This window comes from Anser brachyrhynchus (genome assembly GCF_964034855.1).
Source record: "Anser brachyrhynchus genome assembly, chromosome: 9".
NCBI classification, from domain to species: domain Eukaryota; kingdom Metazoa; phylum Chordata; class Aves; order Anseriformes; family Anatidae; genus Anser; species Anser brachyrhynchus.
The window spans coordinates 2,675,767-2,689,018 of record NC_137703.1 but is presented as its reverse complement, the minus strand read 5'-3'; the positions used below and the strand labels follow the sequence as shown (position 1 = coordinate 2,689,018).

Below are 13,252 nucleotides of genomic sequence, written 5' to 3'. Positions count from 1 at the left end.
GCAGAGGACCCCGCAGGTATTTTGCTCCTGCACTTCAGGTAAACCATACCGATCCAGACTGGAGTAAGGGGAATCTCAGGCCCTGCCCCGTGTCAGCAGAAGTTACCGCCTGCAGAGGGCAGGTGCAGAGCCTGTCGTGGAGTTAATAAAATCATCACCACGGTACTTCAGTGTGACTTGGTAAATATTTGCCATTCGAAGTTTGCAAATACCAAACACGCTCGTAGATTATGACACGAAGGCAGACAGCTAACAAATGCAGATCTTTATTTTTAGAACCTCCGTGGTTTTGTGTTCTCAAAGGGTTGCCTTAATCCCTAGCGAGCAGCCTCACAGCCTGGTGCTTTACCTTCCGGGATGGATGAAGCCTTGATATATATGGGCGAAGCAAGTGGCAGAAAGCAATGGGTCCGGGCACTGCATAAATCCCTGATTCCTCTGGCAGGAGCCAAACTGCAGGAGCTGGCAGAAGGAAGTGGGATCAACGTGCACCTGGACAGCAAAGCCTGCTGTGGTGTGCAATGCAGCCGCTCGCTGAGAGGAGGCAAAAAGCAACCTTGCCCGGTGGCATGTCCCAGCAGGGTGTGACAGAGCCTCCAGACTCATGGAATATTCAAAGAGTGTAGTTTTGACTTTATAAATGTTGTGCTAGCCGTCATGGCAGGTATGCTGCGTTATTCCTGACTCAAGGGGGTAATCTGGATGTGTCCTGCAGGAGCGAAAGCGAGTGCTCGAATCCCCAGTAATAATTAACACAAATCCCCAGTGGTGAAACAAGGAAGGGAGCAGATCTTCCAGAGCACCAACCCCCAGCTAGACAAGGAAACAAACTGGCTTTTTTTTATATACTTCATAAAAATTATGACTTTGCTATGCCTCTTGCCATGCCAAGTGCATGACTCTTTGGGAAGTCTGGGGTTCGAATAGGTTTGGAGCAAGGGATGGCAACCCCAAGGAAGGTGACGGCTACATCAAGGTTACCCGTATTACTTAGCTTTTGTTTTCTAGGCCCATTTTTAAGGCCTTGGGAGGGTTTGGGGCTCTGTTGCCCAGGGACAAGGGGCAGCCCAGCTTGGTACAGGCTTCTCCTGGCTCAGTGCACGGAGGAGACCAACAGGAGCGGGCAGCTCAAGGATAAAGAGCAGGTGGAGGGAACAAACCTTCCCTTTCCCAGCACCTGTGCATGATAAATCAAACCACAGCCTCATTTTTGATAACCAAGAGTGCTTTTGCAAGTATTTTTAAGGGATCAGTGTAAGGGATATGCACCTGCTACTACATCCCTGGCAAAAATCTCATATCAAGCTCCATCCACCCAACATCCATGGAGCTAGAGAGGGGTACGACTACTTGTTAGTTTAAAACAAAGCCTCTGTGCAAGTATTTTTAGGATCAAAGACTACAGTCAACATCCATAAAAATAGTCAACAATACAGTCAACATTCGTAAAAATAGCAGCAGAAGAAAGAGGCACTGTTCTTACGGTGTGAGCTGGGAGCAAAAGCACCGTATCCTGGTCGTCCCTTTGGTGCTGGTGCTACTTTGTTTGTGTAAGCACCCTTAAAGACACCAAACGAGGAAAGAGCGTTTTTAAAGCATCATTAAAACGTGCTCCTATACAAAAGCAGCTTCAGTAACTGTCGTTACTTCTGGCCTTTGAAACAGCCTGAGTTCTTTTATGGCCTTCAGCAAGCACCACTCTGTGCCAGAGCCGCGATGGGGTGGCCCCGCGGTGGCAGTGCCGGGGTGACAGTGGCAGCGCCAGCCACACCTCGGGGCACGGCCAACGGGCCATGGCCAAACCCTCAGGGTGCTGCGAGGGTGCTGCTCGGGCAGCCACATCCCTGCACTGCCCCCGGGCAGTTGTGCTCGCCATGTGCCGCAGTCGCTGGCAAAAGAAACTTAATTTTTGGCAGATGGCTGCCCCAGCCGAGCTTGTCCTGCTGGGACGTGGGGCAGGGAAGCGGGTGGCTCAGTGCCGGGGCTGAGGATGCACCCATGGGTGCCCACGCTCCTTTGGGCTGGGTGCAGCACCCGGAGGCGACGGTGCCTCTGATGGCACTGGGGTGACTTCAGCCCACCTCCGGCTGCGGGAGCTGCCTGCTGCCGGCCAGGGACCAGGACCACAGGCAAGGACCCAGCACCACAGACAGCCCTCCACTGGTGCTCAGGGGGTGTTCTCAGCACCCTCTTGCCAAAGCGAGCGAAGGATTTTTGCCTTGGAAAGGCAGCACAGCGTGCACGGCAGCGGGGGGACACCAGGAGCCACCCGGAGATGCCACATCCCCGCAGGAACACCCCTACCCCGAAATGCCAGCGTCAGCCCGGCGAGAGGAGCGCTGCCATCGCTCTGCTCGGCGGGAGAGGCAGCACCTGCATCAAGCTGCCGGGGGAGCTGGCAGAGGGCGAACACGGCGGGTTAGCTCCCGGAGCTCTCGGTGCCCTTGGTGCCGGGCGGGGAATGAGCGCAGGAAACCCAAGCTGCTCGCCGAGCGGCCCTGCGCGGCGCCACCCGCACCTCCCTCCCCGTGCCGGCAGCACCTCCTCTGCTCCACCGCCACCAGTCCCCTCCTTGCGGCGGGCTCCCCGCAGCGCGGCTCCCCCCCAGCCGCAGTGCGAGCTGCGCTCCCGCCCGGCCGCCCCGCATCCCACCGCATCCCACCGCATCCCACCGCATCCCACCGCATCCCATCCCCCTGCATCCCGCCGCACCGCATCCCACCGCATCCCATCCCATCCCACCGCACCGCATCGCGTCCCCCCGCATCCCCCGGCCCCGCACGGCCCCCGCAGCAGCGCTCCGGCCCCGCGGCTGGCCGCGGGGCGGCTCCCTCGGGGTTGGGCAGCCGATGCCGCCCGGAGCCGGGCCGCCGGGGGGGGCGCGTTGACCCGCGGCCCCCGCCCCGCTCCGGGCCCGGCGAGGCGGGGCGGGGCGGTGCGGAGCAAGGGCGGAGAGGTGCGGAGCAGGGGCGGCGGGGATTTAAGAGCGGAGGGCGCCGGGGCGCGGAGCGGAGAGGAGCGGAGGTGAGGGCGGCGCGGTGCGCACGGGGTCCCCGGGCTGGGGGGGGGCAGAAGGAGAAGGGGAATGAGGAGGGAAGAAGAAGGGGAAAGGGGAAAGGGAAGGGACCCCCCGCAAGGCTGGGGGTGTCCCCGCACCGGTGCCGGTGACCTTGGCGGAGCGGAGCCCCGCGGGCAGCCCGCGGAGAGCCGGGAGCGGGGCGCGCAGGGCAGCGGGCAACTGAAGGACGGCTGCCGGCCCCCAGACTTGTTGCAGGGAGCGATTTTGCAGGTGCTGCTGCTGCTGCTGCAGCCGGCGGGGGGAAAACAAGCCGGGGGGTCCCAGAGGAGAAGGCTGGAGGGGTTTGGAGGGGGAGGTGGTGCCGAGCTGCGGCGCACCCACCGCTCGTTGCGCGCCGCTTTCCGCCCCGGGGCTCTCCCGGAGCTGCTGCTCGCTGCCAGCCCCCCCGGTGGGACGCAGGTGCAGCAGTGCCAGAGGGCAGGAGGGTGCCTGGCGTAAGAGCCGCTACTTTGCTTCATCTGCACGCCCGCCGCTCTTTGGGGCCGTGTATTTACAGGCGCTCGAGGGATTTGGATGTTTTCGTTCTTTTGCACTTGGGTATTGTGAGCGTGGCACAGGGAGCCCTGCCACGAGAGCCATTCTGCGAGCCCCTGGAGTGAGTCCTGGGTGACGTGGTCCTGGCAGAGGAATGCGGGGCAGCTCTGCACAGAGCTCAGGTGCTGCTTGGTGGGCAGCGACGGGGTGAAAGGGTGCCTGCAGAATACGTGCGCAGTCACACGGTGCCAAGAGCGTGGCCAGGACACACGACCTGCTGAATGGCACCGAGACTCGGGTGCCCTAGCCGTGCGGTAGGAAAAGCCATCCGTGGCCCCGTGGTGCGTTCTGCCAGGCCCGCTTGTACCAAGCTTTCCCACGTGTGTGGGTAGCTGTTGTGCTCCCTGGGCCCTGCCACGCTCCGGGCGTGGAGCTGAGTGCGGGAGCATTCCCCAAACCAGGCACCCGGCAGGAGAAGCCCCGCTCGCTTCTCTGCTCAGCCTGCCCCTGGCGTGGGTGCACAGCGCGTGCCTTCGAGTAAGATCTCGCGGAGACCTCCTCCTCTCTGCTCACCTGGGCCGTCTGGTTAAATATGATTCAACCCCGCTTTTTGGGGCAGTCAGCACAGCGGCGTGTTGCAACATTGTGCCTTGTTGTGCCCTGCTGCCTGACCGAGCAGTAGCACTGCTTGTCCCCTCCCTCCGCTCCAAAAATCCACGGGGGTCTTGCTGTGTCCCACATTTAAGGGGTGTTCTGCTGTATCAAGAGTTCCTGCCTTCAAACCTCTTTCCTCCTTGGGATGAAGTGGCCTGCCAAGGGAGCTGTTCCTTATCACATCTGTGGGATTAAATAGGTTTCTGAAAAACACAGATCTCCCTTTTTATTTCATATCTGTTGCAAGCGTCTCACTTCATTTTTCTTTTCACCTCCCAGACTGATAACAAGCGTGGTGCAACACCGCTTCCTTTCCTTAGTGCTCAAGGGACATGGGCTTGCACAAGAATTCGGTGCCTGTTTTCCCCTAGTCCCTGCCATGACCATGACAGTATTCACCTGCTCGTATTACCTATAACACAAGAGCAGCTATTATGTACAGCTGCTTCTGGAATGACTCAGAGAACCAAGGGAGTCTGAATAAAATAAGAAATACATTTGAAAGTAAAACTTTGCAGAACACAAACCATCTTGGCTGTTCTGTGAAGCGAGTGATGTGTGTTCACTGCCTTCTGAGCTGCCTTGAAGGATCTAGCCAATGGCCCAAATCTTAAAAATCTTGTGGGAGCTTAGGTCTGCCCTCTAGAGCAAGGCCAAAACCCTAGAAGATACTTCATAGAAAAGTTAGTTCTTCAGGAGCTCTAAATTTTGAAGTATTTGCGGTTTAGACCCGGTGCTGGCCTCTTGTCACAGATTTGGGGGCTAGTTGGGAATCAGCTCTGTTCAAAACCACGTTAAACTCTGCTAATGTTAGTAAACTTACACAGAAAACGCAGGGAGGAGTTGTGCGGAGGTTTCAGCTTGCCGATGTGTTTCCCTCCCAGCAGTGCCCATCGCCAGAGGCCGGCTCAGCCCCGAGGTGCGGGTCCTGGCACCGCGGGAGGACGAGAGCCCGGAGCATGCTTGGCCCAGAGAAGGCTGGAAAGGAAGGGGCTTGTAAATCGTAAGTACAAGCTAGTTGTGTAGGAGGGTGTCTGCGGGAACTTCAGAGGGGGGAAGAACAGAAAATTCTTTAAAAACTTAACCTGGCCTGGAGTTAGGTATTGGCAGAAGCCGGGACGGAGCTGCCCCAAGTATGGTTTTGTCGCAGAGAGGGGCTGCACCTTCTCCCTCCTCCCTGCCCGACTGCAGAGAAAGGGGAGGGCTCCAATAAATTGGCCTTCAAAGCTGCATTTTGGAAATTATCTACGTGTACTGCCACCGGGTACAGAGAGATGCTGGTGGGAAGCCACCGGTCCCGACTGCAGGTGCGCCTGTGCACTGGTAGGCACGGCCACGGCTGGGTGCCAAGTGATTGCCGCTTCTCTGCCTTGTTGGAAGCTGCCAAGGGCAAAAAGAAGCCTTTGCCAAGTGATGGATGCTGGTTAGGTCCCTAGGTTGTGTTCACATTGCATATGCTAAAGCGGAAACGTGGCTGAAAGCGCCATTGCCGCTGTTTCCCCTCCCGAAGAACTTTCCCATTCCTGGAAGATAATTTTTTTTCCGAGAAAGGCCCTAGGTGCCGTTGGAGCGGGTCCACCAGCGTGCACACGGCTGAGTCACGGGCAGTAGTAAAACGTCACCCGGCCTCGGCCTCATTCAGGCGTTGCTGCGTGAATGGTGGCCAGAAAGGGCACCCGCGTGGGGCGCGCCGGCGCGGCTCCTGCAGCACAGCAGCCGGCAGCGATGCGTGGCCGAGCGCGCGACGAGGTGCTGGTGCGGGAGGACGAGTGCTGAGGAAGAGAAACCAGAAATAGCCTCAAAGCTGCCGTGTATTTTCTCTCCAGAACTTGAGGAGGGGAGGTGATCGATTAAGGTCTGTATGTAAGGATGCTGTTAATGGCGCATAGCTGTGCATAACGGGAGCTGTGCAAGGGCTATTGCTGTGCTTTCCACTGACATTCTTTACCTGGCATTACCTCCCTGTGAAAAACAAGCTGTAGGGTGCATCTAAACACCCACGTGTAAGTACTCGGGGGTTCAGCTTGCCCGCAGGGCAGCCTTCCAGGCCGGGCTGCGTACGGGGAACCGGAGCAGCACAGAGGCGATGGGGCCGCACAGACGAGACAGTGTCCCCAGGCCATGCTGGCATTTTGGGTTTTCCACACCATTTTAACTGCTGCCTCATCTAAACTTCTTCCCGACTTCTTCCTGATTGCTGGTCCGCAGGACCCGTGTTTCATTCGTTACGCACTGCGTGGTGCTCGCCGGATAAAACACGTCAAAGCAGATGCGTGTTGGACTGGGAATGCGAATCCCGTTCTCATTCTGTTTGCCTTTTCAGAAACGTCAGCCTACGTAAAATCAATGGGGTCGTCCCAGAGCTGTGTCAGCATTAAGGGGGACAAGACTGGTGCCTTGGAAAAGCCAGGATGGACTGTCTGAGTAACAGCAGGGCGAGAAAGAACTGCCGCAGGGGGATTACAGATGGCACCAGTTGCAGACAAATAATTTGCAGACTGGATATATATTTCAGTTTCCATGGGGCATGGCTACCCGTACTTCTAATAGCAGAAGTGAGACAATGTACCTAATTATTGCAGTTTGCCTTGTCGGATCTGCCCCTTGGAGCCTGCATGCTGTGGGTGTCCCGCGTGCAAGGCCAAATACAAGCCTCGGGGTCCCATGGCAGGATTTTTCTGAAGCTTCATCACAAATGCAGTCCCTCAGGAGCCTGCAAAACCGACCACGTCTTGTTCCTGTGCTGTCACAGCAATCATTTAGCAAAAATCAATGTTCAGCCAGCTAAATATCTGCAATATTTGGGATTGATTTTTTGTTTGCTTGGTTTTCCTTCCTACTTTGTTCATAACACTTGGCTGTGTTTTGCAGCCAAAGCATCAGAGCACCTGCTCCGTGATGGTGGGGCTATCCGCAGCTCCAGCCTTTGTTTTCCTCCGCTCCAGAGTTGTCTAGGGCTGAATGTATGTTGGAAAGCCTTGTTATCTGTACGTGTAGCCAGCCAGACTCTCCCGGCGAGGGTGAAGGCATTTTTCAAGCATTCTTTGGAAACCAGCCTGTCCCAGTTCCCCTGCAAGAATGTTTGTTTCCTTCCACAGGAATTTCCCCATGTGTGCACCTGGGCAGGTGCCCCTCAGCCACCAGTTGTGGACTGGTGTGAACGGAGGGCCCAAAACGTTGTCGCTCAAAGCAGAAATGCTACAGCAAAGTGCTTGTTGCTGGCATCTGCAAGTCATACCTCCAAACAGCGGCTGTAGCACTGTGAGCTACATTTGGAGTCGGGTTTTTTCTTTTTTTTTTTCTTTTTTTTTGAGACTAGGCATGCTTTTAAAGGAAACCTGGAATTTTTGGGGGTGATGATTTATCTTTCCAAGCGCTCTAATCAGAGACGTGTGTCAACAAGCAAGAAAATCAGGTTGCCACTTAAGACAATAAAAGCTGCTTTACAGGTTTCTCTTCTTGCTTTTTTTCCTTGGAGGTGAAATTGCTGAAAATAACTTGATTATTGCTTGATGGCTCAGAAGCTGGATTCTGTTCATTTCATTCAGAGCTGGCTGTAACAGTCCTGTGCCCTCCAAACAGGAAGGCATTTCCACAGCACAACTGAATACTTAAATTTAAATTTGTAGACAAATGATTGCTAATTTATAATTGCCTAACAGGGAGTTATCTCCTCCCCATTATGGCGTAAACTGACAAACAAGTAGCACAGGACCCCTTCTGCTTGGAACTGACCGCGGCATTAATGTAAGAAAACCCAGTAATGCTTAAAAATGTAAGCAGAAGCTTCTTTAGGACAAATCCTGTTTAAAATGCAGAATTTTTAGCCTCGGAAGTTTGTCTAGCGACCTGCCACTCCTTTCGGGAGTGCTACAGGGCAGCTGGCCCGGCTGGTGAGCCTGGAGGCGCGGAGCCGCGGGGTGCTGCTCGTGCTGCGAGCTGGCCCCGAGCTGATGCGGAGGGAATAGGGTCAGGAAAGGCAGCTGTAACACGGGGTTCCCGTATCTCATTGCCTAGGCAGCTGCTTGAGGAGGGCTTTTTTTTCCCTTCCCATCTATGTTTTCCTTCGATAAATTATGCATGCAGAACTGCATCGTCCCGAGACACCCCTGGTGCTTGCTGCGTTCCCAGAGCCCTGCTAACGGAGAAGCCTCCAGGTGGTTACCCGCAGTGGAAGCGTTAGCGGTGAGGCCGGAGGCTGTAATTTGACTGTTCGCCTTTTACTTATCTCAGCCTCTATCATCCAGCCGGAGACCGCGCAGCCCGCGAGCACAGCTCGCCTTACGGGCTGCTGGAAGAGCCCGAGCTCAGGCTGGCTGCCGGGCCCCGTGTCGCTGGGGATCGGTGACAGAGGCAGGCCGAAACGCAGTCCCTGGGCTGGAGGAACCATAAAAGTGCCTCCAGAATAACTCAGGAAGCCTGCTCCTTATTGACTTCGTACTTCTTCACGTAGCCCTCCCAAAGGACAACGTCGAGCAAGCGACAGCGCCACGCCTGCAGCCGGGCAGGCTGCTCTGGGGTCGGTGAGATCAGCCCGGGGACGTTTGTTGTTATCTTGGGCTTTTCCTTCAGCCGGTGAAGGCACGCCAGCTCCGTAGTGCCACGCACACACGTGTGTGCTGCTGCGGGCAGAAAGCTGCTCGAGCCCCCTCATTTCTGCCCCCAAGCCCCTGCAGCCCCCCCGCTAACCTGGCGGGGTGAAGCGGGCACGGCAGGCGCTCCGGCCCCGCGGCTCCTCCTCGGTCAGGCTTGTCAGATATTTACCCAAGCCAGGAATGAGTTTAACCAGCACGGGCATAACCCCAGCGTAAACACTGTGATCCTAGATAGCATAAGAGGGCTCTTACCGTTCTGCTCTCGGTTCTATAGGCTTAACCTCTTCATTGAAAAATGCTGCTCTTCTCGCAGACGGTATAAATAGAGACACTTTTGGCTCCCAGTGACTCACAGTTTGCCAGCTGTGTCATTTTTATTACAGGCTTTGCAATATTTACAAGGCTTTAAGGCCTCTCCTGAGTTCTGCCTTAAACCCATTTGTCTGCAGGGAATCATCTCCCCTTCGGGCCAGGCCAGAAGCCCACGGCAGACCTTTCTCCTCAGCCTGTGCCCTCGCAGCTGAAGCTTTTCACAGCACAGATACCTGTTGTGAGAGTTAAAAAGGAAGCATTGTAGGACCTCAGTCTGGGAGATGTAGTCTAGGAGAAAAGGGGAAGATGGAAGGGAAGGAAGGGCACTGTTTGGGGAGAAGGAGGGGAAAAAGATGGGTTGGGGCTGGAGGACACCGAAGAAGAGGGGCGGGTGGAAAGTAAAGGCTGGACGGGGCAAGCGCAGAAACTTCTCTGCATGGAAATCAGCTCAGGCAAACCAGCCTCCCCCTTTCCGTGTTTACTGCGTTCCTGCACTTGTTGGCAGCAGAGAGGTCGTGTTCGTGGGGGTGTCGAGAGCTGAGGAGCAAGAGGGGAGCAGATGGAGGAGGGCTGGATAGGAAGCCGAGGGGGGAGAGAAATGCTGGGAGAGGAGCCAGCGGATGGATGAAGGAGGGAGCCAAGGCTCCCTAATCGGCAGCCTTGGGCAGGCAAGTGGAGAGCCAGATCAACCCGAAAGGATGCCGTGCTCAGGTGAGCCTGTGCTTGCTGCCCTCCCAGAGAAAGGGGGCAACAATCTGTCTGCAGCCTCTCCGCGAGGCGAGCTGTGCGCCGGGAAGGGTGGGCAAAGCTGAGCCGTCGAGGTGCTGCACGTAGCAGTGCATCCGCTGGGACAAGTGGTACACGGCGGTAACCAGAGTGAAGCTGCTGCAAAACAAACCAGGGGTTTGTTTGGGGTTTTTTGTAATTTGTCTTCCCTTTGGTAAACACCCACATACTGCCTTACTGTGGAGAGAATACACCAGACAGCCCCCAGAGGCAGCAAATGGCTGAATACCATAATTTATTTGGCGTATGCCAATGATCCATCGCTACTGCAATCACAGGCAGCAAATTTTCCGGTGTTAGCTTAGTATTTATTGCCTTGAGGGACAGAAACCTTCCATTGCCTAAAGCTCTCTGAGGAGCTCAAGACCGGAGAGACCTGACGTGTCCAAGCATCTCTGTGCCTGGCACTTTAGGCAACAGGTTGTACGCCAAAATGATAGTCTGGAAGGTTTTCCAGCAGGACTAAGTCTGCTGCTCCCTTTTACCGTGAGCTGGCCTCGTGTCTATGTGTCCTTAAACTCAGTTATGTGTGTCCTTAAACTCAGCCCCCGCAAAATCCCCATGCAGGAGTCTCTCTGTGAAGCCTCGTACAGTTGCTTATCGTTCTATTTTCTCTAAGTAGATGTTATTATCCCAAATTTAAAGATTATTTAAAATAGTGAAAAACAACTTTAACCAAAGAGTGGAAGGCAAAACCTATTTCCTGGTTAATACTTGCTCAGCCATTCTCCTTTGTGTGTGGAGATGGGAACAACGAATGCATAAAGCTGTTACCTGAGAGGAAATTCCTTCCTAGACATGTAGATTCCACTAAATACTCTTCTAATCTGTAATGTATCTTGCTGCTTTTGAATGAGCTGAAAAAACTTCTTATGCTATTTGAGATTATTTTTTCCCCTCCTTCATAGCTTGTCTTCATCCTCAACAATTGCAGAGCACTAACAAATGATTATCAGAAGTAAGCAGATTTTACAGAGCTGCCCTTTTCGTTTCATCCTTAGTCCAGAGCGTGAGTCCGCCGTCCACACGTATGGAAGCTGGCCCAAAGCCTTCCCTTTTTAAATGCATATTACCTTGACTTCCACGTGAACCCTGCGCCTTTACAAGCTAATGGGGTTTTAATTCTTAGGCAGAATGAATAGCCAAACATACTCGTAAGTGGAATGCCGGAATCGAGTGCCCAGCTGATACAACTTTAATAACTACAGGCAGCAGTTCCAGAGCGAAAGGTTGGTTGCCTCCAGAGCAGTAGAGGCTGTTGGTGGTACTGATGCGTTGTTTCCTTTCAAACTTTATTTTATGTAACAATTACACATGGAATTGGACTTGAAATACGGCCACCCCACCAGTTTTTATTTCCAGGTCCTTCTTTCCGCTGCAGATGCAATCTAGACTCCTCTGTCGTTACAGGTCATCTTCTCAGAGTCACTGGAAGCTGAAGATGGATATTAAGCACGTGAAGGACTATATCTACTGGCTGTACTACCAGTACCTGCTGATCACCTGCAGCTACGTGCTGGAGCCCTGGGAGCAGTCCATGTTCCACACCATCACCGTGACTGTTTTCGCGATGGTGGTGTACACTGCTTACGTCTTCGTCCCCATCCACGTCCGCCTGGCTTTTGAGTTCTTCTCCCAGATATTCGGAGGCCAGCCCGACAGCACGGTTTCCATCGTGAACTGAACTCGCCTGAGTAGTGATTAGCAGCTCTTGCAGCGTGTGAAATGCAATGGCTTCTACAATTCTGTGTATTTATTCTGAAGGAGTTTTGCAGTTATGAAGACCCCACTCTATCTTACAAAATACGGCTTGCTTAATTACCATAGCTGAAAACCAGAATAATGCACTGACTGCTGGCTGCACGGTCCCAGCTGAATTAAACACAGGCCTGCTTTTGTTGCGTGATACTGGAACACGTCATCTGGAATGCAACGCTTACCTAGTATTCAACCAGCTCACTCTAAGCAAAATATTCATGTACGATGAGTCCCCTGCTTTCAAGACCATCTTCTAGTCTCTAACATCTCCAGGACTTTCTCTGTTGTAACAGAAGGCAGGTAGTCAGAATGGCATGGTTTTCAAGCGTAGGGCTTTATACACCTCCAGCAGCCCAACTGAATCGTGCTGGCATACAGGGAACAGCAAAGGCTGCTTGTGATGGCTGTGAGGAAAAGCATTGCGCTGGTTTTACCGAAAGAAGTTCTGCCAACAGAATGCTGGGACAAAATAGGTTGTGCTTAGAGGATGTAAGGAGATGAGTAACAGAGCGTGACCTGAGTGCTAACTAGTATCTGGTTTTTGACTTCTGGTTTGTAATGGGTGGGAGAGGAAATCAGAAGAGAGAGTAATAGGAGTACTGATTGAATGCAACTTTTCGCGTGCAGGTTGCTGCATCTGTTTAGGTGGTCTAACGAAGATAGTTAAAAAAAAACAGGTTATAGGCAATCTTGCAGTTTACTGAAAAGGACAGAAAGAAACAGAATTGTGTCTGTCACTGCACTCCTGCCACCTTTGAGAAAATCCGAGACATCTTTTCTTTCTGCTCCCATTCACTCAGGCAAGCAAAGTGCATGCTGCACCAGGGGAAGATGATCCAGTAAATAGAGTGGAAGTAACATTTTAACAACTGCAGGGAAGTCTGAGTGCTTAAAGACATCTCCTTTATAAAGAAGAAATGAGATTTATTTTAATTGCCTGTGGGAAGTTTCTCAAACAATGGAAGGTTTGTTGCTTTTTCACTCTACATCCAAATCAAATATCAACGCCAAATCAAATCACGTGAGTTATACAGTGCATGTATCTAACAGCTGATGCTGCTGTTATTAAAATGAGAGGTGTAAAATGTAAATAGCTTTCAAATGATGTTTGCACACTTATAGGATTAAAAAAAAAAATTCTTTTTCAAGCTGCAGTGCTTAAAAGAATGATGCCTTCCTAAATTTGTTTGGAAACGAAGACATGTTTTGAAGGTTGAACAGATCTGAACATGTGTATGCAGTTTTTCCGAAAACAATAAAATTTTATTCTTTGGAAACAATACTTCAGTGCATGACTTGTATCTCCCTGTGTTTTCTCTTTACTCATAGGCACCGTGATGCACATCCAGGTTGGTATTATGGCAAGCAGGCCATTTTGTTGCAGGTGTTTTGGGGTGAGGTTTCAGAGCTCCTTAAATATATCTGTGCATGGACTGCAATGGTCACCCTCATTAGTGCTCCAGCCTGAGGCAAAGAAGTTGCTGAGTACCTCAGCCTTCTCCATGTCTGTTGTTACCAGTTCTCCCTTCTCATCCATCAGAGGGGGTACACTCTCCTTGGCCTTTCTTTTCTGAGTGATGTACCTTCAGAATCC

General features: G+C 53.1%; 1 protein-coding gene across 4 annotated transcripts; it reads left to right on the top strand.

Annotated features, from left to right (window-relative positions):
* Positions 1-2,863: 2,863 nt before the first annotated feature.
* Positions 2,864-12,940, top strand: SPTSSB (serine palmitoyltransferase small subunit B). 4 transcript variants are annotated; one of them, XM_080604330.1, is made up of 3 exons: positions 2,864-3,024; positions 5,092-5,210; positions 11,311-12,940. In XM_080604330.1, the coding sequence occupies exons 2-3, from the start codon at positions 5,167-5,169 to the stop codon at positions 11,582-11,584; spliced, it is 318 nt and encodes a 105-aa protein (XP_080460456.1). In that variant the 5' UTR covers positions 2,864-3,024; positions 5,092-5,166; the 3' UTR covers positions 11,585-12,940. The 4 variants fall into 4 exon arrangements, with proteins under 4 accessions (XP_080460456.1, XP_080460457.1, XP_080460459.1 ...); XM_080604331.1 differs by having other exon boundaries at positions 2,881-3,024; positions 5,095-5,210; XM_080604333.1 differs by having other exon boundaries at positions 2,947-3,038; positions 5,095-5,210.
* Positions 12,941-13,252: the final 312 nt, after the last annotated feature.